General features: G+C 37.4%; 1 protein-coding gene across 2 annotated transcripts; it reads left to right on the forward strand.

The window, feature by feature from the left end:
- On the forward strand, window positions 1-27,703 carry gal (galanin/GMAP prepropeptide). 2 transcript variants are annotated; one of them, XM_088417500.1, is made up of 7 exons: window positions 1-36; window positions 7,106-7,159; window positions 7,310-7,390; window positions 8,654-8,708; window positions 14,883-14,969; window positions 26,880-26,951; window positions 27,393-27,703. In XM_088417500.1, the coding sequence occupies exons 3-7, from the start codon at window positions 7,310-7,312 to the stop codon at window positions 27,449-27,451; spliced, it is 354 nt and encodes a 117-aa protein (XP_088273626.1). In that variant the 5' UTR covers window positions 1-36; window positions 7,106-7,159; the 3' UTR covers window positions 27,452-27,703. The 2 variants fall into 2 exon arrangements, with proteins under 2 accessions (XP_088273626.1, XP_088273625.1); XM_088417499.1 differs by lacking the exon at window positions 1-36 and having other exon boundaries at window positions 7,030-7,159.
- The last annotated feature ends 296 nt before the right edge of the window (window positions 27,704-27,999 follow it).

Here is a 27,999-nt window from a genome sequence, read left to right on the forward strand (position 1 = left end):
CTGCTGCTGTTATCCCTGCTTTGAAGCTGAGGGAAGGTGAGGAGACTAAGCAATATTGCACATGACAATTTTTTTGCTAAAATTTTCAAGTCTATTGTCTTCTACAGTTTTGTCCTTTTTTAATCAAATAACCATAACTGGCAATGTGCAGAACAATTGCTCTTCCACGTACATATGTTTGATCTATATATCAAACATAAAATTGATTTTGTTACTAATCATATTTTCTTCAGTATTTGCTTCTTCTCAATGCCGAGTCCTGGTGGTGTCCAAAATTCAAGCATAAATATTGTTTAAAGGTTTCTGTCTGTCCTTTTTATATACACGGCACATTCTAAGCACTATCTGAAAAAAAAAAAAAATCTTATTTTAAATCTAAAAACTATTTTTTCCAAATGGGGAATTGTACAATTATGTAAGTGGTGAAGTACACAACAGTGAGAATAAGGTTGTGTGAGAATTAAAAGCATAATGAAATGGGAAGTTGACCATGTCATGCAACAAAAACATGATCATGAATGTGAGAACATAGCTCCATGCCAGTCCCATTAGGGACAGAAGATTAATTGAGTTTATTTGATTTTATTTAGTTTATTTTAGTGGAAAATTTTGAAAATCCACATAGAGTGTAACAGTTGTTGCAACACAAACCACCCCCCTCAAAAAATACCCAATACCACTAGGTGAGAGTAAGAATGTGAGACCTACAAAACAATTTCAATTCCAATCAAGTTTCAACTTATTCCCAGTTCATCTGAGTCACATCATTCCAATTTCATATTACTCCAATTAATCGTGCGACGACTGCTTCCATTTTTCTCATTCCAAATATTTATAGATTTACCACAATTCCTTGTTTTCCACACCAAAAATCCCATTGATTTAACACAGGGTGGTTTTACATTTCATATTTACAGCTTTCACATTTCATATTTTCAATATCTAGCTCATTCATCTCGCCTTAGGGATCATTCCCATCATTCCAGAAATTCATACATTCCAATATTGTCCCATAATTCCATATTTTTCACCCTTTAATATTTCAAAATTTTCAATGGGAGGATTCCACATTCTTTCTCAATGGGAGATCTAACATTTCATATTTTGAGCTTTCCCAGTTCACATTCATAATTTTGACGCTTTCATTTCACCTCATGGATCATTCCCACCATTCCAATAATTTCTACATTTTAATATTCCCCACAATTCTATATTTTCACTTCAATATTTCAATATTCATATCCAATGGGAGATTTAATGTTTCCCATATTGAGCTTTCCCATTACACATTCACAACATTTAACTCATTCATTTTGCCTTAGGGACCATTTCAATTGTTCCAATAATTCATAGATATATTTTCCCATTATTCCATATTTTTCACCTATAATATTTCCTAATTCATTCCCAATGGCATATTTAACATTTCACATTTGAAGCTTCCCCATTTCACATGTACAAATTTCAATTAATTCCTTTCACATTTTCATCATTACTAATATTCACACATTCCAATAATTCTTAACTATTTTAATATAATATTACCCATAATTCCACATTCAATCCCACTGTTCTGACAAAAAATGTTGTACCCTTCCTTCTTCGCCATTACTCATCCAATTTACACCATTCCAACTTTAATCGATTCCCCCGATTCCTGCCATTCCATGGGTGTATCCATTTTCCTCTTCCCACAATTCAAATTTTTCCCACAATTCCACTTTTTCAGTTTTTCCATTGTATCTTCTACATTAGTTGGTCATTCCACCTTTGTAATATACAGAATACTTCACAGATTCAAGCCATTCAAAAATTCGAGCATTCAACACCTCTCCCTTCAGCGTTTTCACCTTCACATGCAATTTCTTCAGGAATTGCACATTTTCTAGTTATTATATTATGTTACTTTTAGCACTCAGCATCGAGTCTAACCTGTTGAGCCTGGAAGGGGGCTCCTTTCAACTGTGGTACCTGAAGATTTCTTATTTTCCCCAGATGGGTTTTTGAATTTTTCCTTACCATTCTGGGAGCTTTGGTCAAGGGATGTTGTTGTGCATTTAAGATGTACTGAATGATTTCCTTTTTTTATATGCGAAGCCCTTTGAGACTGCGGAGATTTGGGGCTATACAAATAAATTTGACATGACTTGAATAGCAAAAATCCCTTTCGAAAACAACGTTGCGGACGGGTCAATAATTTACTATGACGTCCATTCGTGAAAGTCTCTCTAATGAAATTCAAGCCCTTAATATGGTTTGTATTGACAAACTGAAGAAAACCAGAGCACTCATACAACAGAGCACTCATACAACAAATCAGTGGAAGGCCTAAATGTGGAACAAAGAGTATCCCTAGAAGGCCTAGGGATATTCTGGGGTGCATGATTCAGAAAATCATGGCCACTGATTGAAACTCAAGCAGTCTATGACAATGAGGGTCAAACATTGACATTATACAATATTAATAGGTGACAAAATGATCAGTTCTTACCTGCTAATGGGCCCTCAGTTAAATTGGGGGAGAGCAGGCAGCGTAGCCAGCAGAGAGAAACTTGTAGAGGCAGGATGGGCTACCAAAATGATAGTGCTGATCTTACTTCACTCATGTTTCTTGATGCCCAACCCATTGTCATCAAGACAAAAAGAGCAAATGCTGTCCTGTTGATTGGTACTTTAACGTGTGTACAAATACAGGTATATATTAATTTTTCTATCAATTCAATTAAAAGTTAACAAGAATACTATATCTATCCATCCATTTTCTATAGTCATTTTTCCTCACTCGTGTCACTGACCTGCTGGTGCCTATCCCTGATGTTTTCGGGCAGTAGGCCGGTAACACCCTGAACTGTTTGCCAGCCAATTGCTGGGCAAATAGGGATGAACAAGCCTTCATGCACCCAATCACACCTACGGACAATTTTGGGTGTCCAATACACCTGCCATGGATGTTTTTGGAGAGTGGGAAGAAGGCGGAGTGCCCAGCAAGAACCCACCTGGCTTGGGAAAAAACATGCAAACTCCACACAGAAAAGCTGTAGCGAGGTGGAATTGAACTAGGGATTCTGAACTGTGAGGCCAACGTGCTAACTACTCTTCCACTGAGCCACCCTGAATACTGCATGTACTCACCCTTTGTAAATGTAGCATGAGCTTGGTTAATTTCCATATGTTTAAAAAAATAATAATAATAATAATTATATATATATATATATATATATATATATATATATATATATATATATATATATATATATATATATATATATATACACGTATTTTTATTTTATTTTTTTTAATCGCACAAGTTGGTAGTCTCTGTACAAGCACAGTTTGACCTTCCACGGAATCTGTGGTGCAGCACAGAATAGAGGAGATGCATGCAGTGGGCGGGGGTGTGTGGTGGTGCAGCGGAGTGTAGACGCAGTATGTGGAATCCACGGTTAAGAATGAACTACGAACAAAATGCGGCACCCAGAGGTACCTAATTAAAACAACCACGATAGGGAAATTCCAACATTCACATCATGGACCCAGTGAGTCAGATTCCTCACATTTGTTCCACATTTAAAAAATAAAATAAAAAAAAATAGGGAAGGCCATTCAACTGAGTGCCTTAAGCCTCTGCAAAACCTGAAACCACAACGTAGGAGGTTTCTTACCCAAATAATATCTAAATTATGACTGTAAATTGTCCTGCAAAATGAAAGCAGAAGAAAGATTGGAATAGTTTGAAACAGATATAGAAAGCGTGGCTATTGCAGAATATTTACAGTAACACCGTTTCTCGTTTCCTGTACATTAAAATTTTCATAAACATGCAGAATGAACCATCATCTTGCTGTCAAGGTAGGTCATTTAGTTTATTACTTTTTTTGGATGAACTATAACAAATACATAACTCACCTTCATACTCTAAGTTCTTTATATCCATCCATTATCGTAATTGCTTATGCTGACAAGGAGCACAGGAGTGTGGAAGCCTATATCAGCTGTCTTGGGCAATAGGCGGGGTACATCCTGAACTGGTTGCCAGCAAATCGCAGGGCACATATTCAAAGTTGAAACCAGTGTTGGGCAAGTAACTTCAAAAACTGCAATGCATTATTTATTGCTTATTACAGCATTTCAACGTAATCAATTACATTACATTATTACTGTATTTGAATCTAACACTACTATTGTGTTACTACTATTTTATATTACTCTCACCTTCTTAACTGGAAATATGGATTAGCCATTCTAAATGGAGCTCATTACACTCATTACAGATCCAGTGAAAGGTTGGCTTGTGCATTTCACAATTTCAATGTTAATGTTCAAATTCAAGTTCAGTCGGCTAGGTTGGGGACAGATGTTTCAAAAATAGATGGTTTCAGTGGAGCTAATGTTAGCAACTTATCAACATCGTTGTTATAGTGTGCTTCATTTTGGTACATATTGACCACAACGATTTATAGACTATTATTTTTGGCAATTGTACAGTGAAAATTAGCGTTGGCATTATAGCAAGTTGCGACAGGGATCTTGCTGACAAGGTTTCCAAATGCTGGTGAATCCACTGTGGAAAGCGACAGCATAGCTCCAAACAAATCTCCAAACCGCTTGAGGTCTAAGTGGCATCCTTCAGTGAGAGAGTGCAATCCTCTGTGTGTTTTCTTTTCGCTAACTTCATGTAACTATGGCACCTCTCTAATTGTTTTTTTTCAAATAACTGGTCCTATTTCAAATTCAAACTTACTTTTATTTGTCAGTTTCTTCACATATACTAGACATACGAAGGAATCGAAATTGCGTTCCCCACTTTCCATGCAGACAAATATCAAGACAGGACAGAACATACTCTCATGTGCACACACACTATATGAGGACAATAATAAATAAAGTGCAAAAAAAGCTTTTGCTATTTCTAGTTCTAAAAATACGATTTAAAAAAGGCTTTTGCTATTGCCAGTACTAACAGTAAAAATCATGTGCAGGGATGGCTTGTATCATTCACAATTTTGAGGGCTTTGCGGGTGAGGCAGGCTCTCAGCTGTTCTCACGAGGCGTTGTAGAGCTTTCCTGCTGTAATCAGTGCAGCTCCCGCCACACACCGTGATGCAGCTGGGGAGGATGCGCTAAATCAGTGGTCCCCAACCCCCGGTCCACGGACCAGTACCGGTCCGTGAATCAACTGGTACCGGGCCGCGTGGGCTGCACCCGAAATAATGTTTTGGAGATGATTTAGTTTAATGTAGTTCGCGTGACTGGGCGCGAAGGCACGTCGGGTGACGCGATGGAAGCGAATGGAGCGACGCGAATGGCCGCGCGCGGTCACGAGAAGCACCTTTCGAGCGAAGTTAGTTTTTATTTACTTTTTCCGCATTTCGAGTCGCCACAGCCAATCAACTTCGGGAACATTCAACGGCTCACGCAGGGGGCAGGAATGAATCATGGCGGCCGCTTTGCGGTCACCGGGAGCGATCCAACACGGCCAGCTGAGCTTTCAATACGAAACAGAGCCAAGCAAGAGCACTCACCTGGCTTGTCGAAAGGCGGAAGGGAGAACTTGGGACAACTGGTATGTGCAGCGTTTGCTTCACTTAACAGCTGCTGAACCGTAGTTACTGTGCTAAGCTAACGATAGCGCAGCATTGTCAGCACAATATTTAGCACGGTCTCGGCCACTTGACTGCGACATTGAAACTTTTATTTTTTGCAGGTAAGTATTGCCGCAAAGAATAAAGGTGCTGTTGGTGAAAATATTGGCTCTGTGAAAGTTATCAGCAATGCTCTCAAAGTGCACAGCAAGCTCGCTCCACTTCTCTCCCCTCTCTTCGCGCGCTAAAAAAAAGCCCCATCCATACGTTTTGTGATGTGGTTTTTAAAGCGGCCAGCGCCCCCCCCCCCCCGCCGGTCCGCAATATGAATCTGAGGCGTAGTCAGAAGGATGATGTGGTTTTTAGAGGAGCAACCCCCCCCCCAGTCTAAATCTCAGGCGTTGACCGGGTCGCGGTGATCAAAAGGTTGGGGACCACTGCACTAAATGGTTCCTCTGTAGAATTAAGTTCGTAACACGGGGGCCCACTGTATTGCCGAAATATTGCTGAAGGTATGTTTACTAAAAAAAAAGTATTTCATAGGGAATTAAGAAAAACTTCTTGCATTTCCTGTCCAAGAGCCAATCAGAGAAAGAGTGCAAATTTGGTCTGCATTCATTGGTTACTTGAAACGCATCCCAGAATTCTCATATCAGCAAGAAACCGGAAACCAGGACTATGAAACGGAGCAACTACTAATAAGTCTCTGGTAAAGTCAGCTGTGTAATAGCTGTGAATGACAAGTAGTAAATTGAATCAAGCCAGTTTATTCACTCAACTGAAGATATTTTCCATTGCTTGATGGTACTACATTGTGACTATTGCCACACTAACTAAACACTGATTGCAGTTTGTATCACAACGATGCAGCAATATAGCAGGTAAACGTCCAAGTCAGTTGAATTATATTTCAGTCAGGAAAAAGGGGCGTGGGGGGAACATTTGACCTAAAGTCTATTCTGATGTTTACACTTGAATCCGACATTTTCAATTTGCCTTTTTTATTTATTTATTTAATTATTTTATTTATTATTCAAAGGTCCGTCCGCAAAATCGGTGTATATCAGCGACGGACTGACAAACAGTCAGTCCATCAGTGCTGACGAAGTGCCCACCTCTGGTTTGTACCATTAAAAGCACTAGTTCAAAGAATAAACTCTTTGCCTGGTAAGGAATGTGTGCATTTATTTATTTTAAATTTATTTTCATAAGCATTCTTTCTAAATTGCAGAAAGCAAATGTACAATAATGACACATATACAAACTTGAATCATAAGGTGATAGAACAAAAAATGAAAAAAACATTTCTGTCATTTTCAAATTTAATCCAATGTCTCTTGAGACGGGGTGAAAGAAGAATTGGATCCGGGCATTGCATGATGTAATTGAATTTCATGATGCTTTCTGTTGACTGAGGGGAGAGGGCTGCTGACGCAGATGGACCAAAGTAAGAGTGATCTTGAGGACAATAAAAGGTGTATTAAGTACCCATTTCATCTGAACGGTACTGTTCACACATACAGCAACTTCAGCTGCTGCCTTCAGGGAGAAGAGACTGTGTTGCTGGTACATTAAAGGTAAGATACTGCTTTGTTAAAAGTTATTTCATCATTTGTAGTGTATACATCGTACCGTTTATACCTGTATAGACCAACCAAAAAAGCTATTTTGGTTGGATTAATTGTGAACATATTTGCTGATTAGGTTGATTTATTTTTTTTTTTTAGATGAAGAGATACTTTGGGATTTTGCTCGTCTCCCTAATATTATGCACAATGTTCTCTGAGACCATCGGGCTGGTTGTTGCAGTAAGATGTTTTTTCATTCATTGCATTTAATTTAGTATTGCAACGAAAAATGAATTTGTCAGCATTTTGCCGTATATTTTCTGCACTCAAAGTGAAACTGACAAGAAAATGCAAGGCTACGATAATAGTAATTTTAATTGCTAGTAGAAAAACATAACCTCTATTGTGCTTGACACATTTGGAACAAATTATGCCACCGCCTAAATTGAGCTTTGTGCCACAACTGTCATTATAAATAACAATCATAATAACAGCATTGGTTGTTGTGGCTTTATGTTCCATAATAACCATAATGAGTTACTTACATACAGTATCTGCTTGCTGCAGTTTTACAAAAAGGCTTTTTGATAAACCTCAAAAACATGCTCATGCATGGACTGGGTATTTGAACAATAATTTTCTGCCGTTTGCCTCTAAACCCACTGGTGGAATAATTGTATATTTGTATGTATATATATATTATATCACATAAAAACACATTGCTCAGACATGAACAATTTCTTATATAGTATTATTGTGAAACTTTTAACAGCCTTTTTTGTAATCTTTGTAATAAAACAAAGCGGAGAGCCTGAGATCTCGAGAAGACTTTGTTGTGCTCTCCGTCTTTTGCAAAAGGTCGTTTTTGACTCAGAGTCTTGCCTTTTCTACAGTCACTTATTACTGATAACTCACAACTACCAGTACAGAAAATGAAATGCATTCATACTTACTTATATATATATATATATATATATATATATATATATATATATATATATATATATATATATATATATATATATAAGTAATTCATATTTTATGTATTTATTTGTATTCATTCATTTAATGTACTTGTTTATCATACTTAAAAAAAAATACTTACCCAACTACCTTAAATTTACAAGTTAAAAGCTGAATTGCTTGAAATCTACAAACCTGTTCAAAATGATTTAAATCTTGGAAGCTGAATATTTAAAGAAACGTAAAAATTGCAGCCGTTGGCCACCTCAAAATCCTAAAATGATCTTGTTTAACCCAGAAAAAAAGACACTCTTGCTAATAAACTGTATTAAATAACCAGTTGAAAGTGATCTGCAATGATTATTGTTTTTTTAAATTCATAAAATCTCCAACATTCAACATTTGCTTCATACAACGTCAAGGAATATCAACTACATTAACAGCATTTGTATTTACTATACTTGCAGATATTCATCAATTTTAAGGGGGAAAAAAAGTAATTTGTGGAACCTTTTATGTTTGTCCGACTTCACCCTGCAGACAAAGGAGAAGAGGGGATGGACTCTGAATAGTGCTGGCTACCTTTTAGGGCCCCGTAAGTACTGAGTACAAACCTAATGTTCTACATATTGTTACACTATACTTTTTCACCACCATGTGGCTCATAGCTCTTAAATGTAGAGGTGTTTGAGAGAAAACGGAATCTCTTGGGAACTTTAAAACTGTTCAAATTTCGAACACTGATTTGTTTACTACCCACCAAAATAAATATGCACACTGTGCATGAAATTATGTATCTTATTAAATGTCCAAAAATTGCATAGATTAAATCAATCCTATTACTGATGTACAAATGATATTCCTGTCAATACAAAACGTTAATTAGATGCAAATTAATATGATTATCAATGCAAAACATGAGCATATGCTAACCACAAAAAAAAAAATACCTAGCACAAAAAGAATGCGAATGAGCTTAACACATACAAGGCAACACTATAACATGCTGAAGATAAAAACGAACATTAACTAGCATGTTATCTAAAGTCACAAGTTGGACCAACAAATTTGGGCATATTAACATAAAAGATAATATTCTAAAGAAAAACCCAAAGCTCGCAGACACTCGTGGGCCAGCTCGCTCAAAGAGAAGGAACAACCTGTGCGCACCGACAGCAACTGCTCCCACCATCCTTCCATACCACAAAATGTACTACCAACAGCAGCCAGAAGCGGAGCCAAAAAACAAAGACTAAGTCAAACAAGGCACAAAACTGTAACTGTTAAAAGATGAACTAAATCGGTTTCAAAACACTGAAATTATTTCACGGACCCCTGCAGTCAGACCACAGGGAGTCCGTGCACCCCACTCTGAGAACCACTGCCTTAAGTCATATTCGAGCATCGTTGTGATGTGTCGTTTGCGAACGAACCGGCTCTTAGAGCCGACTCTTTGAAGTGAACGACGGGAGCTGGCTCACTTTTTTTTTCTCCTGTTTTTTTACCACCTTTGGTTAAAGCCGCATGTGATTGGTCAAGATCCATGGTAGAAGAGGGAAGGGGGGGTTACACACACGCTGCAGTGAGGAAAAGGAGGAGGGGTTAGAGACACACACAGCAAGCACACTGTGAGGAGCACACAAACAGGAGACGGAGACGAGACGAGAGAGAGCTCGACAGCGCCACAGAGAATGTCCGTCTTTGCTAAAGACTTGCTAAAATTTTTACCTGGATGCTGCTTTTTACTTTTTGCTTTACACATTTTAATTTATAATTTGTTGTGTGTTAATCAAAGCTTGTTTAACTGTAAATGGTTAAAAGCTTATAAATATACACAATCAGAGATTGGAACTTTTTGTTGACCTTGTTTTGAGATGGGTCTTTGTACTTTATAATTTATTTTTTGTAGCACTCCATGTTGTACTCCATGTTGAGTATGTTCAGAAGAATATAAATAAAGCCACATAAATAATAAATATTTGATATACTGTATATTTTTTACACTAGGAATTCGTTTTACACATTATTTTACATTATTTGTGGTAGTAAATAAATTTAAGCAACAACAAAAAAAACGAGGAGCCATTTGGGAGCCGAAAGATCCGTCTCTTTTTAGTGAGCCAAGCCAAAAGAACCGGCTAGAGAGCTGGAAGAAAAGAAAAGACGGAATTCCCATCACGAGAGCATAGGCAGCATGTGCAATGGCCCACAGCCTGGAGGTTGTGGGTGTGATCACATTGTGACCATGTCGAAGTGTGCTTGAGCAAGACATTGTGTGTGTGCTTGACAGCAATAGGTATCATCAATAGGGAAATGAGTAGTCAGTGAGAAGCACTTGGAGTACCTAAGGAAAAAATAAGCAGTATAAGTGAAAGTCTATTTACCATTCCAAGTTGATGTGCATTCAATATATAAAAATTGTTGTTCATCCTTACTTAAGATTGATTATTTTGAGTTCTCAGTAATATGATGTTTTAACTACTGCTCTGCTGTGGTCAGTGGTTTTGAAATTAGTGTATAAATCATTGTAGGCGGTTTCTTCGCATAATCCGGAAAAAAAAAAAAAATAAGCACACACAGGTAGTGAAGGTAAGGGCAGAATGTTTATTTACTGAATGGTACTTGCAGGGGCGATGGCAGATGAGGACGGGCCACAGTGGCGGGGCTCTCTGGGTCGGGGAAGGGTGAAGGGGAAGGAGGGAACACCCTCCCTCCCACACCCCATATGGAGTGCTGATTGTTGAGGTGCTCTTGAGAAAGGCTGACAGTGTAAAAATACATACTCAGATCCTATTACTGAGAACGCTAACCCCTGAAAGATAAAATGTTTTATTACCTCTTTGCCCAATTAAGGCTACAGGAATTATCTTGAGCATATGTGTCAAGAGCATATGTGTCAAGCTCCTGTCTTCAGGGGCCAGAGTCCTTCGTGTTTTCTAGTTTTCTCTCCCCAGAACACCTTATTCAAATTAGCTCATCAACAAACTCCGCCACAGCTTGATAATTATCCTAATCATTTGAACCAGATGTGTTGGGTAAGCAAGCATCAAAAACGTGCAGGACACTGACCCTTGAGGACTGGACTTTGACATCTATGCATTAGAGCTTTACAATATGTGCATAAGACATCTGAGGAAGTGTGTAATAGAATGACGGTGAAAAGCGCAGAGTGTTTATAACAAAAAGTTTAAATGATGCAAGTTGCAAATTGTTCCATTCATACAAATTTTTGGTATAATGCAACCACGTCAGTGGTGGTCTGTGCATTTCACACTTAGGCCTTCAGTGATGTCCTACTCGAATAGTTACCCCTGATAATTCCATCATTTATGACACACCATGGCTGGAGAAATCATATACAGAAGCACACGTACGCATTACAGGGCGTTGCATCGCCTTAATCGTGTACTACACAGGCTATTTTCAGGAGCATTTAAACATCAACAAACCCAGCAATTACAATCAGCAATTAAAACTTACCACTACATGTGTGATATCCATTATGTGATATCCTTTAATTGAATTTGAGCTAAATATAATAAAAAAAAACATAATAATGATATTAATAATACATTTTATTTGTATAGCGTTTTCTATACACTCAAAGACGCTTTACAGTAGTACAAAAATTGTAAAAGTAGTACACTTAAAAACAATCAAAGACACAGTAATATAAAAATTGTAAAAGCAGTACACATAGAACAGTTACAAGACACAGGACAGAACAAGAGGACACTACATGACGGTACAGTTATCACACGTTAAAAAGCTGTTCTAAAAAGGTGAGTTTTGAGATGGGATTTGAATATATATATATATATATATATATATATATATATATATATATATATTATTGGCCGTGACGCCGGCCAATAGTATCTCCGTGACTGACTCCGTGACTGACACCGTGACTGAGACAGTGACTGTGACATTGTAAGAGCAATGGCGTTCAACGTTGCTGTGATATATGAACAAAAAACAATGACCGGCTTCTTCGTAAGAAGGGAGGTTTGTGTGTAAGTGGGGGACAAAAAACTCCGCGGTCCACGCTCGTAAGTCGAAATGTTCGTAAAAGAGGGAGTTAGTATATATATATATATATATATATATATATATATATATACATATATGGTACAATAAATTCAACATCATCTGGCTATCCACCCCTGGCATAGCCTCACATATAACACAACATCCTTGTGTATTTTATTTGTGTTTCAACCACTAATTATTTATTGCCAGTTAATCAAGCATTTGAAAACATCCTAATTCATAATTTAGTCTCACCTGATCCCATAATACATTTTTCCATTTTTCCCATTTCACCTGTGTGCTGAGAATTAACCCTGTGAATGGACCAGTTTCTGCCAACAAACCTCAGGTTTGAAACCATCTAAAATTTGTCATTTTGACTTTTAAAACCATGCAGACTAGATAAAGCATGATCTAACAATGTCTTTTAGCTCAATTTCAACCAATATCATTGTTTATTTCTAACAATCTAACATTCGAACGTGTAACACACCAATAGTTACACACCAGCAAACTGACAGATACACACGCGGATCCACATCACACAACATGCAGTTTACAACATATATGCGGACTTTATTAAGCACGTACAAGACATTTTTTGCACACACCATTTCAAGTGGCATCACTCCTTTGGCTTCATGTCAACCCTCAGTACTCAGATGTGGAGCTGAGACCCAGTCCCGAAAAGGGTCTTGCTGCCGTGGCCACGGTCTTGCCTTGGTTGTGAACTCCGCCTCTGAAAACCTCAGGTGTCTGGGTTTAAGAATATGGTGGTAAACTCAGTACAAACTGTTGGTGTCTGTTTTCCACCATTAATTTGGGTTTCTGTCTGGCTGTGTTAGTTGCCGACAGGTTAGTGGCTGCGGACAAATCATTGTCTACTTTCTTTTTTCTCTATTTTGTCAGCCACTTTCTCTATCATTTCTGTCTGGCTCTATCAACTAAAGTCTTGCATTTAAACCACTGTTTATCATCACTTTTTACTCTTTTCTCTGTCCTTCAATGACAATTTTCTCAACACTTTCTCCAATCCACCACAGTCATCCACATCCCCTGAAAAACCGTATTGGAGTTTCCATTTTTCCATATACTTATTACTTTCTATTTCTGCTAAACAAACATTTTCTTTCAATTCCTCGACAGTATAACAACATTCCTTTCCCATTCCGCCTCCTTGGGCCGAGTTGCGACCTCGGAGGACTTATTTTTGTTCCTCATGATTGACTATGTTTCCTTTGTTACGGAAAAAATGCTACGCACCCGGTGTCGTGTCGGACACAGAGCTTCTACCTCGAAAGGCGGATATTCCCAGGTGCTTATACTCATGACCGTTTCACCAGTTTTAGATTTCCCGTCACTTAGGACATTTACTCCACTTTCATTCCCCACACATCACAGAAATGATCAGTAACTGTCCACCGGATGTTAAACTAGCTCTTTTTAAGTCAGGCCGTTCGTTTAAAGTCCGATGGACTGTTCGTTTAAGGTCCAATGGACCGTTCAGTCTCGTCAGACTGAACCCGTCAAGACGTTTGTTTAAGGTCTGATGGACCAGCCGTTTAAGGTCCGATGGACCGTTCGTTTAATGTCCAATAGACTGTTCAGAGTGAACCTGCCAGACTCGTCAGGCTGACCTTTACTGTTCGTTTAAGGTCCGATGGACTGTTCGTTTAAAGTCTAGTGGACCGTTTGTTTAAGGTCCGATGGACCGGGCAGACTGACCTCTTTGTTCTTGCAATCTCTCCACTGGTCGAGTCACTCTGGCTCATTGGATAGTGTTTGCGTTCCTCCGGTGAGAGGTGTCCACAACTGCTCTCGTGGAAAGGAGGGCTTCCAGAATCCAAGATTCCAACGGTGCACCAATTGGTTCAGTTGTCGATCGTCCACCGAAGAGAAGGCGTTTTAACTATCCGGCTCGAAAGACCATGTTAGAATGTCAGAGAAATCTCTAAAAGAAGACTAGGACAAGCCTAACTGCTAAGCAGTAAAAAGAGTAACTCAGACCAGCCAAGATTGACTTTTCTATACCATGATACAGGGGAAAAAGCTTGGTGAGCGAACTCTTGCGTTGCTGGCACTAATTCAACTGCTCAAGCGCCCCTGCCTGTTTTTTATTCATTCAGCAAAGCATTGCACATTACAAGACATAACAAAAAGAGCCAGTGGGGCGCCACTTACAGCTGGGTCAAGGTTCCAGCTCACACTTTCCTGCGACAACAGCGTTATCTAAGGTATGGGCCAGATGAACTAGGACTGCATACATGGATAGCAATGCACACTATTCTAAACAAGAAATAAGCACATCGTGATAACAACCTAATATATGATTTCCTTCACAGTCACCTTAAGCAAGTAGGTATAATGTTTTGTTTGAACTGCATTTTAAACAGAATCAGCACATGGCCATTATTAGGCAAACATTTTTCTTTTTTTAAGTCCTATACAGGCTAGAATTTTTAGGATATTAGAGAAATCTCGGAGTAGTTTGAATTTAAGCAATGGCTGTTACGGACATAAAGTAAGGAAGACTAGGAAAAATAGGAGATACTGCAATGCATGACCTTCCCCAAGCATGCCTAGCTTTTAACTTGTGGAAACTCAAGGCAGAAATTTATTTATAGACACAGGCTGATAATATATCTTGTTGGCGAGTCAAGTCGAGGAGACATATTCCTTACATTTGTTTTACTGTCTTGAAGTTTGAAAATGACAAACAACTCTTTCTCTTGTTCAGATGGTATAGATGGACACAGAATGCTGGGAGATAAGCCTGGTCTTGCTGGAAAAAGAAACATGGACTGGGAAGAAAATTTCCACACAGGTCAGTGTCCAAACATCCTCTTTTACACAGACTGCCTACTTTTTTTTTATTTTTTAAACACCCTTTTCGGGTGTTCAAGAAGTTTTATAAATTCATGAAAATATAGGTATGACTGCGCCCCCAAGGGGAATTCTCGGGGTGCAAATTACGAATTCTTAGAAAGCAGGAATTTTAGGCATCAACTGCACTGATCAGTTTAGTTAGAATGGTTTTCTCGGGCCAAAAAATAAATAAAATGTGACTAGAAAAAACAAAGAAAATACCGTATTTTTCAGACTATAAACCGCGACTTTTTTCCTCATGTTTTGAGCCCTGCGTCTTATAGTCCAGTGCGGCTTATCTGTGTTATGCTGTTGTTGGTTTCTAACAGATATCCATCCATCCATTTTCCATAAATATGTTGGGACTAAACATGCAGGCATCTTCAGTCTGTTAAAGAGAGGATGTTGCTGTTGGTGGACAATTACAAAAACAATTAAAAAAAAAAAAAAACTTCATATACCATCTTTTTGCTTTAAGATCTGCGGCTTATAGTCCAGTGCAGCTTACGCATGACAAAAATCAATTTTTTGCTCATATTTTGCTGCTGCAACTTATAGTCCAGAAAATACGGTAAATAAATGGTTGAATTTTATGTACTTGAGATCTTTATTGGTAAGTATGATTATTGAAAAAAAAAAGGGGCTCGTAAAATAATAGTGAATTTTTGGTGGAGTATTGTGAATTTTGTGAATAATTTGAATTTTCTGATTGAGAAAAACTTCAGGACCCAAAAGGCATGCATTTTCTGAGCATTGTAAAATTGTAATTGTTTGGGTAGAAAAAGTTATTCAATGTAGAAATAGAGGTAAATAACGTTGAACATATGATTTTGTATATTTTGTTGGGCTGAAAAGTGTGTAATTTGTAGTATGTGTGAGTTTTAGCGATGTTAAAATTCGATGATGTTTTGAATTTCAATGTTTCGATGTTATAATGTTGATTTTGCTGTAAGGTATGATAATCAAGTGATGCTGAAGAACAACATACAGTACATAAAATACACAAAATTGTCATATCAACATTTTACTTTAAAGTTTAATAAATACAGTGTTTAATGCACGCTGAAAGAAAGCATCTACAAAATTAGTTTTCAATTCACATTTCACCGTAGTTGACTAGAATTGCTTACTTTTTGTTGACTAAAATTTAACTAAAAACACAAATACAACCAGACAACTAAATTCTGAGTAAAACTATATTTTTCGCCAAAAGACTGTAACTAAACCTAATTTAAAGTTTCTTGTCAAAACGATCACTGGAGTTAACACTGTGAAAACGTGAGACATGCTGGATTGTTCTAAATGTCATAATATTTCTTCTCAAACAATCAAAGCTGACATGAGTTGGAACAAAAAAGAATGTGGCCGGTTGATTTTCTAGAGCAGCTTTGTCAAACTTGTTTAAACTTGAAGGCCGCATAGAGCAGGCATGTCCAAAGTCCGGCCCGGGGGCCAAATGCGGCTCGTGGTAAATTTTCATCTGGCCCGCAGCCGCCGTCATAAAATCAATAACGTCTGGCCCGCATGGAGAATTAATACATTGGGCAGGAGCGCTGTTACCTGCGTGTGCTAATTGCTGCCATCTATATGCTCAATTAGGAACAACAAATTAGTATATGAGAAATTGACTGGGTGAGCACCCAACTTTCTAAAATGGCGACAATCAACAAAAGGAGGAAACTTGACTGCGAGGGCTGACGGTTCAAGGATGAGTGGAAATTGGACTATTTCTTCACTGAAATACGGAACAACTGTCTGCTTCATTTGTAAAGAGACAGTGGCTGTTTTTAAATAGGTAAATGTGAAGCGACATAACCAAACAAAAATTGCTGACGTATATGGCAAGATCACAGGTAATGAACGCAGCGAGAAACTGAAACATCTTGAAGCTAGTTTAATCTCACAGCAGCAATATTTTACAACATTTTCCAACAGCTGGATAAGGACAAGTTCCGAGAGATTCGAGCATTTGATAAGAAAATGCTAAGCTTGTTCGGGTCGACGTATTTGTGTGAGCAGACATTCTCGGTTATGAACGTAAATAAGAGCCGTGTGAGGACTCGGCTATCGGACTCTCACTTATATGACATTTGGCGCATCCATACTACTGCCATAGAGCCACACCTGGCCTTTGTCCTGCACTCCAGATCTCAGTTTCACCCATCACACTCATGCGGACAAGTCATTTTTTCATTTCATTTCATTTGTGATTTCATTCAAATGTTTTTTTTTTTAACTATTCAATCCAGAATAATAACCATTTAAAAATCCAATCAACATTTATAGTTACTAATGTCGTATTTTAAGTGAGCCCTGCACTTGTTGATATGACTATTACCTGTTCATTTCTCTGTCCTAAAAATTCTTTAAATATTACACTGCCATGGTGGTATTTTTTTTTTTATGTTTCAAATGTAATTTGCACCCAAGAGTCCAATTACTTCTGTTCAACTGTGACAAAAAAAGTTCATTAAAGTGTTAAAAAACACTGAAGTTAAGTGAATATTGAATTTCAATATTTAATGTCATTTCAATTTTGATATGCATGTTTCAAATGAACCAAAACACATGCTAAGATAGCTTAAATTAAAATAAAAAAGCAAATGGAAAACACAGAACGGCTCGCTGAAATGTATTTAAATTAATTGCTGTTATATGTAAAGAACGCCTGCCAAGGTTGGCCCCCCTAAATTTTTAACACACCAAATCTGGCCCCCTTTGCAAAAAGTTTGGACACCCCTGGCATAGAGGAAAATCTATTCCCAAGTGGGCCTTACCAATAAACTCATGGTCATATTTATATAACTTTAAAACAACAATTTCCAATTTCTTATAACTTTTTTTAATAGTCAAAAATAAAACAATTACAACCACTATTAATCATAAAATATTAACATAACTATTAATTATGAAATATATCAAGTTTTTTATTTATTACAAAATTCAGCTTACTTTTATACTTTAGAAAATCATCTCGCAGACCAAATTAACTCCCTTTGCGAGACAGAACAGGCCGGTGGGCTGTATGTTTGACACCCTTGCAATCCTTACTTAAAGTAGAAACATTTTTGACCAACTGAAACATTTGATGCTGAACAAGGTTGTCCTGATAAACATAGGTCAAGACCTTTGAGCAAAATTATGATTTAGAATTTATAATATCATTTTTCCCCACCCCCTAAGTTTTCCCTCTAAAACAGACTCATTTTTGCCGCAGGCGATTTTGTAGCTTCAACTTCCCTCATAGGGTCGATATGATGAGGAAACTAAGTCTGTTTTTTCAAACAAATTGATGAAATACCGTATTTTCAGCACAATAAGGCGCACCGGATTATAAGGCACACCCTCATTTAAAGACATATTTTAAAACTTTTTCCATATACAGTGGGACCCCGTGTTACGAACTTACTCCGTTCAGCGGCTACGCTCGTAACTCGAACTGCTCATATGACGGGCAATCCAAACCTATGTTAATTAGTGAATGCGTGCAACGCGTGCAAAAACCTTAGGTAAAAACATCACAACTTTATACGCATATTAAAAATGAGAAACATAATCTACTGTACAGTCAAATTAAATAACATACACAAAGGAAAAATGACATTTACCTTTGGGGTGATGTGACTTGAGCTGGGTGGAGGCGGAGGGGAGCAGAGACCAACCCGCAGAATTAATTTATTTATTTTCTTAAACGGGAACTTTTCTTAAACGAGAACATATCACCGGCGATTTCCTTGTCTTTAATCCATAATAGAAGAAGCCTCTCCATTTTGTTGTCCACCGAGGTCCGTCCCCCGGCAAGGAAAGTCTTGCCCTTAGAAGATTGCCGAGCGGTTATGGCCAAACTCACGAGCAAGGTTAACTATGCGTGCGCCTCCTTCATATTTTTTTATTATCTCCTGCTTGGTTTCTATTGTCATCATCCTCTTACTCTTCCTTTACCGCCACTTGCATTTTTAGAAGCCATGTCTAACAGATAAAGTTTGCAAAGTCTTCACAACATTCTTTCCTTCTGTTTCTCACTCATTTTCTCTCCTTCCTTCCATCCCGACCAGCTGTGCCATCAAGCTAGATAAAGGCATTCGGCCAATAGCATATCGGCATTTCTATGATTGACGTGACGCCGGCCAATAGCATCTCCGTGAGTGAGACCGGGATTTTTTTTTTTTACTGGTGCATGAAATGAATTGTGCATTAATATCACCTTGTTCAAATAACAAAACCAACACAGTGCATGAACTCAAAACAACTTAAAAAAAATGCAACAACCGGGCTAATTCCACACGCATGGCAAAAACACGATTCAGCACGTGTCCCCGGAATAACCACCGAACATTCGAATGGTAAAGAAGTACTACGAATTCAGAGCCCATTTCTTTACACAGCTCACTGAAGATGCGGTGCCTCAGAGCACTATTTCGCACATAGTTCACACATTCCACTACAATTTTTAATACTTCTGCCATATTGGGCGGCAAGGTTTTTGTTGCCAACGCATGCTTGTGCAGAATGCAATGCGTAACAATGATGTGCGGCGCATCGGCTTTTATTAGCGCTCCAAAACTAGACTTTCTTCCCAGCATCACTGGAGCTCCGTCCGTACAAACTGCAGAAACCATATCCCATGAAAGGCTGTTGTCTCTGAAGAAGTCATCCACAAGCTTTCTTCACATCGGCTGCCTTAGTCGTTGCTAATTCCGGTGTGTGGTCCCGACTGAGAAGGAGGTCTCACTCTGCTGCTTATCCAGTGCTCTCAAAGCGGACCGGTTGGGAGTCTCACTCAGACACATATACAGCCCTCTCTAAGCGGTCTATTAGGGAGGTCTCACTCTGCTGCATAAACCAGCGACCTCAAAGCGGACCGGTAGGAAATCTCAGAGCAGGACGCTTTCAATGACTGTGCCCACTAACTGCAGACTAGACTGAGGGTTGGACCTCTGCGGCGGAGGCTCCACCGAACCCCTGAGACCGATTCACCGAACCCCTAGAGTTCAACCGAACCCAGGTTAAGAACCACTGCGTTATGGGAATAATATCTAGTCGTTCCACTTGAAAATGTGAAGAAATACTGCCAACTTTACACTGATTCTCAGTCAGACTTGCTTAGTTATTATAATACGATTGCCATGCTGATCTCGGCACTTCGTTCTAATCAAGCTTATCTCAGTTAACACAATTCTACATTTGCTTGACATTTGCTTGTTCATTACTGTTTATTGTATTCTGTTAACTTTATCTTTTGTATCACTTAACGCCAGGGGGTTACTTAATAATGTTAAACGAAAAGCTTTATTTCTTTTTGCCAAGCAGTTTTGGTCAGATTTTTTCTATTTACAAGAATCTCATTCCATCATAGATGATCCCAATTTTTTGAGATGTCAGTGGGGCAACTCCATTTGGCTCTCTCATGGTACAGAGCGTTCAGCAGGGGTGTCTACCTTAAAAAACAGGCTTGATGGTGATATCCTATTTACAGAATGTGTTCCAGGTGGTCAATTTATTTGTCAAGTAATTACACTCAATGATCTAGTATTCCTAATACCCAATATTTATGGATACAACACAAGAATAGAAAATGACAATCTCATTCTGTCTATATAGAACATTTTGATGAGCTGGTTAATCAAATTTCCAAATGCAACTTTATTAGGAGGGAACTTTAACATTATCTTAGATAGCAGTATGGATAAATGGCCTCCTGGTCAGATAAATAGAACTGGTTCTAATCTAAAAGCCTTTATGGATTGATTCAGCCTTGTGGATATCTGGAGAGTTAAATATCCTAATAATAACTCATTCACATGGGGCAATAAGTCAGGTTCCAATCAGTCGAGTATAGACTTTTGGTTAGTTTATGAGAACTCTAACAAAGATCATATTGATGTGGATATATTGCTCACACCTCTTACAGATCATAAAGCCATATACATTATATTATCATTATCATCTTCCAAAAACAGTATTCCTCAGTCAGCTTATTGGAAACTCAATCACTCATTATTACTACATGATGAAGTTAAAAAAGATGTCACAGATCTGATTTTATACTTTTGGTCCAGACATGGCAATCGTATTATAATAACTAAGCAAGTCTGACTGAGAATCAGTGTAAAGTTGGCAGTATTTCTTCACATTTTCAAGTGGAACGACTAGAAAATGCATAAACTAAATGCATAGACTAAAGCATAAAAACAATTTGGAAATAATTGGGAACTGTTTAAATTTGAGGTTAGTAAATTATTAAGAAAAGGCGGTAGACTTAAAGCCAAAGCTAGAAGAGCCAGATACATTGTCAGAGTAGGAGAAATTGGAATTGGCAAATTTGCAAATTAAATTAGATGAATTATGTTGCAAAAAAGCAAAAGGTGCCTTCATCAGATCTAAAACAAAATGGATTGAAGGAGAACACAACTCTTTTTTTTTTTTTGCTTTAGAAAAAGCATCATTCCAATAACAATAGTATTGCTAAATTGAACATTGATGGAGTTGTTACAGAGGACTCTAAAGTCATCTCAACTTTCTGTGGTAATTTCTGCAGAGAATTATATAGCTCAAACTTCTGTCAAAATTCAGCTGATAACTTTCTGAACTCACTTACTCCTAAATCTATTACTAAGAATGAAAAGGAATTATGTGATGCGTCTATTACGCTTAAGAGATAAAAAATGAAATCACTCATCAAAAAAATAGCAAATCGCCAGGTACGGATAGACTGACCTCAGAATTCTACAAGTTATTGTCCAATGATCTGGCTCCCTTTTTATTTGAAGTGTTTACAGAATGTATAAAAATAGAACATCGCCCAACTACCATGACTAAAGGGTTGACTATACTGATTCCCAAATCCAACAAAGACTAGTTATTCATTGACAATTGGTGTACAATCTGTTTGCTCAATCATGATTATAAAATATTTGCTCTCATTTTGGCTAAAAGACTTAAATTAGTTTTGGACTCGATTATTGACGAATCACAATCAGGTTTCATGGCAAAACGACACATAAGAAACAATATCAGACTAGTTTTGGACATTTTAGATTTCCCTGACTTAATTGACACTAATGGTTTCATCTTATTTCTAGGCTTTCCTAAGGCCTTCAATACAGTGGAACATCAGTTTATTTTACATTCTCTAAAAAAGTTTGGTTTGGGTCTTTTTTTCTACAGTTTTTAAAACTCTTTATAAGGATGGTAACAGTTCTATTAAACTGATGGGAGGTACATCCCCTAGATTTAATTTATCTAGAGGAATTAGGCAGGGTTGCCCCACCTCTCCGTATCTCTTCCTGTTGGTTGCTCAGCTTTTGGCAGTTCATGTTAAATCTAGTACTCTGAAAGGTATTCATGTTATTCATAAAGAATTGATCATAACTCAGCTGGCTGATGACGCCACATTATTCTTGCAAGTTCTATGCAAAATCTAATTCCTACTGCCTTTGAAATAGTTTTAAGAGTTTTCAAAGGCTTCTGGTCTCTACATTTAAATGTTAAAAAGTGTGAACTCATGGCCATTAAGGAGTGTTATAAATCTGCCCTTTATGGTATCCCAATAAAAAAGGAAGTTCTGTATCTAAGAATATTTATCACTAAAGATCAACAAAGGAGACTCTCACTAAACTTTAGTCCTATCTTACAAAAACTAAAACAAAATTGAACCTCTGGCTTCTACGGGACCTCTCATTAAGAGGAAGAGTTTACTCACCAAGGCAGAGGGTACATCCCTACTGACTTTTGCGGCTTTGGCTCTCCATCTCATCTCATCTCTCAATAACAAATTAATAAAAGAGGTTGATAAAATGGTGTTCAATTTTATATGGAAAAATAGGATACACCATGTTAAGAAATCTGTTCTGAAGAACTCCTATGATAATGGTGGGCTTAAGTGTTTGGATTTTTGCACTCTAAATAACACCTTTAAAATAAATTGGCTAACAGAATTTTTCCGAAACCCAACCTCCATTTGGAATAGTATACCTTTTCATTTAAGATCTAAGTTGGGTGGTCTAAACTTTTTTTTGGTTTGTAACTTTAATATTGACAATATTCCTGTAAAAATGTCTGCTTTTCATCATCAAGCTTTCCTATCATGGTCCCTCATTTACAAACACAATTTTACACCCCATAACTCTTTTATTTGGAATAACAAGGACATTTTATACAAACACAAAACCCTCTTCATCGAATATTGGTTTAATAATAATATTGTACGTGTAGAGCAGCTATTTAACAGGGATTGTCTTCTTTTTTCTTATGAAGAGTTTCTGGCAGTATATATCATCCCTGTAACTACTGGTGATTATGCAAAGGTCATTGGTGCGATACCCTCTGGAGTTTGAATGTTATTTAAATCTCAGCCAAGACTTAGTGGTCAACATCTGCCCTTGTTATCTCCAGCAGACACGCATATAGGCAAGACCTGTTTTTGTAATCATTCTCGGAATAACAACAGATCTAGAAGAGCTTTATTCCAAAAAGATGTTATTTCATTGCCATATGTGAATTCATTCTGGAGTCGTTTGGTGGGTGTTTTGGGATGGAAGAGGGCCTGGCTACTACCTAATCACTATTTGATCACCAATAAAGTAAAAGAAATATCATTCAAACTCCATCATAGATTCTACCCTGCCAAAAAGTACATCAAAACAAGATTCAAGAAAGACATAGATTGTAGTTTCTGTCTGTATGCGCAGAAACTGTTGTGCATTTATTTTGGCACTGCCCATTTGTGAAAATTTTCTGGAAAAACCTCTGCTCTTTTATTACTGAAAATGTTATGAGTGACTTTTGTTTGTAAAGGAAGAATGTTTTATTTGGTTTCCTGGAGCATATTACACAGAAAACTATTCATATACATATAATTAATCTTATTATTATTATGGCAAAAATTCATATTCACAAATGTAAATTTACAGCCAAAATGCCATGTTTTCTTGTTTTTAAGAAAGAGTTTACTCTATATCTTTTCTATTCAGCGCTCCGTGACACGAAAAACAATTTAAACTATAACTGCTTTGCTCTGTTAAACATATATATTTTTATCCCCCCTAGCGTTTATAATTTTCTAATTTTATTCTTTATTTTTCTTTACTTTTCTATACTTTTTTTTATACCCTTTGTACAGTGTTCGTTAAGTGCTGTTGTATTGTGTTGACTCTGTATGATTATTTTATGCAAAAATTAAAAAAAAAGAAGATAGCCTGTTCACCGAGAGGTCGTGCGCTCGTAAAGTCGTTCTAGTTGCATAATTAAGTTTAAGTACAAAGTTAATGACTTTTTCTAAAGTTTTCTATGTTATCTATTGTATTTGTTTTGAAGCTGTTATTTGTATGCCCGTTTCGCGTCCTTATTTATGTTCGTAAAGACTCGCGGTATTAGACCTATACTATTGACGGGACGTGTGCTGTTGTTGTTGGCCGGTAGAGGTCTTCATAGACCACGTAAAAATTTAGGTACAGTTTCAATGGTGGTCCAAGTGGAATGTTAATACTGATTGTGGCAGTGTGACGCGTATCTATTTAAGATGTCATTTAAGTGCAATTTATTTGTGTTGTTTTAATTTAAAGTGATTATTTATATTCAGTTGCATGTTAAGGCCTCAATATTATTCCAATTACCTGTATGCATAATTTACATATTATAGTACATACTTATCCTTGTTATTTGATATATCAGACTCTGCATCTGCTGTTAAATCTTCACTTCTGTATGTTTATCATCATATCATCTGCCCATATATATATATACATTTTCATCATTTGGCCATTTGAACTGTTAGAGTAAAGAGCCTTTCAACGAACCTTTATCCCTGTATCCTTACCGATACACTGTCCTGTACCCGGTGGACACCTTAAAACAGTGGTTCTTAACCTTTTTGGAGGAGAAACCCTACCAGTTTCATTTGATCATTCACCGAACCCTTACATTTATATTGTGGACGAGACCGTGGTGACAAGGCTGAGTGCTGACTGACAAGGAGGGTTCACACTGCTTGCTGATCCAGCGCTCTCAAAGCGGACCGGTAGGGAGTCTCATCCAGACACATATACAGTTCCGTCTGAACGGTCACCGAACCCTACATGTTTCATATGCTCCTTCACCGAACCCTTCCATTTATATTGTCGACCGGGGGATGCGCTATCGCAAAACTCGCAGTGGCCGAGACCGTGCTGACAATAGTTATTGTGGCGACAATGCTGCGCTATTGTTAGCTTAGCTCAGTAGGACCGGTAGGAAATCTCAGAGCAGGACGATTTCAATGACTGTGCCCACTAACTGCAGACTAGATTGAGGAGTGGACCTCTGCGGCGGAGGCAAAAAAATAAAAATAAAATAAAAAACCTCTGTGGCAGAGGCTCCATCAAACCCCCCGAGACCGACTCACCGAACCCAGGGTTCAATCGAACCCAGGTTAAGAACCACTGCCTTAAAAGATCCAGCCACCCAACACCTCCCCAATAGGTACAGTATATATAATGATAGATATCTACGTATTCATGAATGGCATGACGATATGGATACTTTGGCTCGTTATTGCTGCTATACAAAACAAAATGACATCTCTGAAACTTTTAAATGTTTTCGAGAATACAGTATGAGAAAGATTCTTTTTCATGAAGAATTTGTCAAGTGATTCACAAGATCAATTTCAAAGTCGAATTATAGATCGAAAAGTCGAGCTACGAAAATATGCACCAATCTTTTAAAGAGTTCTTGAAACCTTGTTGAATTCTCTTTGCATCGATACCTCATTTATGAAGCATGGCCTAGTAGTTCCTCAGATAAAAGGGTAGACAGGATAACAGCTATGGCCCTTCTGCCAAAATTGTCAAAATTCATCAAGCCATAGCTCCCAAATCCCAAAGCTTTGATTGACCTAACAATTTAAATCTAGTGTTGCACCATTACATCTAAAACTTCATCCAAATCAAAATTGGCTTGGTATATAAAATCAAAATATAAAATTAAATCACCCATTGAGTGAATGACTATATATTTTATATTTATTCAAATAGATTGTCAAAGATAATCAAAATTAATTTCAACCTGGAAAAAATAATGCATTTGTTTTTATTTTCAATACATTTGTTGTATTTTTTTAAACATTTGGGATCAACGCATGATATTTCTGTTTCAAACTTTGTTCTTTTTGAGTGCAATTTAAAGTAAATTAAAGTATTTTTGCCATTGTGGCAGTGGCGGTCTGTTCATTTCACACTTCGGCCTTCAGTGATATCCTACTTAGGCCGAATCAAATAAGTCGCCCTCATAATACCATCATTTATAACACCACGCCTGGAGAAATCATATACAGAAGCACACGTATGCATTACGTTAATCTTACTTAATCGTTTACAACACAGACTATTTTCCAGAGCATTTAAACATCAATAAACCCACATCAGCAATTAAACCTTACCAATATCCAGTGACTGAATGTGAACAGAATAAAATTACAAAAACATTTAAAAAGGAAAAAATGAATAAAATACTTACATTTACCAAAACGACTGTACCCCAAAACACTTATTTCAACACAAAATCCATTCTTTCCTGGAGAAGACTTTAATGACTTGTTTGACATTTTCCTCTCCTTCAGCCATTGTGGGTTAAAAAAGTGAGTATATTTGATTTTTTTGCTAAATGTCCCTGGCTCTGGTGTAGGCTACACTGTTAATGCAGATCAACCTAACGTACCATGTAGTTTGGTTGATCTGCATAGCCCAAGCCCTGAGTCCCATCCATTCACAGGGTACATAAATGTCAACGTTATGTTAGGCCAGCAGAGAAGGCCTTGCTCCCCCTGATGGTCCACCGCATTGTGGTAATGATGTTGTGCTCTATTTGATGATGTTGTGCTCTATTTGAATAGGTGACCACAAGAAATCGGAGGAAGACATTGTCCACACTGTCATTGACTTCCTGACATACCTCAAATTTAAAGGTATTTATGTTGGCTCTCATGGGTGTTATGGACACAGCAAAAGGTTTATTAGTTGGTAGTGTTAGACAAAGAAGTACACTAAAACAAGATGTTTGTTTTCAGACCATGTCTGCACTTGATTCTGAATTAGAGGAGTAGTATTATAAGAGAATAGATGAGGGTTGGGGCATCTATATATTTTATTGGCTACACAAGATAGGAAGTTTTCCAAAATAAATCTTTAAACAACATTCTAAATTACAGACAACACATACAGTAATCAGATATACATATCCTTAAGTGTCCTAATTGATGCTGGTCAATTTGCATATTGTATTTCAAAATAAAATGATGATGATGATATATGACACTAACATATTGATTCAGTTCTATACTCTCAGATTCACACGTTCAGGTATCCATACCAAAATGTTTTTTTCTTTTTCTTTTGATAACGTGCAGAAATGGGGGCCCTGCAAAGCTTGACTTCTGAGACATCCAATGAAATGGTTGACCCTTAGCCACACCACCCTCTGCTATCAACCCTCCTCAACATTTTCTTTTTACAGAAAGAACTTTTGTTAACTTTAGTTCTGGGATGTCTAAAAGACTCACATCAAATGTAATAACAGATAACATTAACCCCACACTGGTGTTTTGTTTTGTTGTGAGGCGCTGTTATGAGCATTGAGAGGAACAATGAGAAGAAAACAAATTGGAAAAAGTATTGAATGTAATAAAATCAGTTAGCATTTTTAAAAATGTGATTTATATTTGTCATGATTCTTTGTGAAATTCACGCAAAATTTGTGATAAAACTATTTGTGTTACGTGAACCCTTTATAATTTTTTGGATTTCTTTAAAAACTGGCAATAAATTGTGATCTCATTTTTATAAAAATCACAAAAATAGTCAAATAGATTCTGTTCAAAGTCTTCCCACACAAACATTCTCTTAATCTGCTGAGCTAAATGATGAATGGAGAACGCAAACAGGAAACACAGTGCTACCTTCCAGATTAAAAGCAGGTATTTACAAAGAAGATAACACAGCTAAGTAAACAATACA

The sequence above is a fragment of the Hippichthys cyanospilos genome, chromosome 6 (assembly GCF_059441005.1).
Source record: "Hippichthys cyanospilos isolate Australia breed blue-spotted pipefish chromosome 6, RoL_Hcya_1.0, whole genome shotgun sequence".
In the NCBI taxonomy this organism is placed as follows: Eukaryota; Metazoa; Chordata; class Actinopteri; order Syngnathiformes; family Syngnathidae; genus Hippichthys; species Hippichthys cyanospilos.

What these genes read in the sequence shown, in the direction of transcription:
- gal (XM_088417500.1), top strand. Translation starts at nt 7,310, where the DNA reads ATGAAGAGATACTTTGGGATTTTGCTCGTCTCCCTAATATTATGCACA. An exon ending in CCATCGGGCTGGTTGTTGCA is followed by an intron (nt 7,391 to 8,653) that starts GTAAGATGTTTT and finishes TTCACCCTGCAG; the next exon opens with ACAAAGGAGAAGAGGGGATG. An exon ending in GACATACCTCAAATTTAAAG is followed by an intron (nt 26,952 to 27,392) that starts GTATTTATGTTG and finishes GATAACGTGCAG; the next exon opens with AAATGGGGGCCCTGCAAAGC.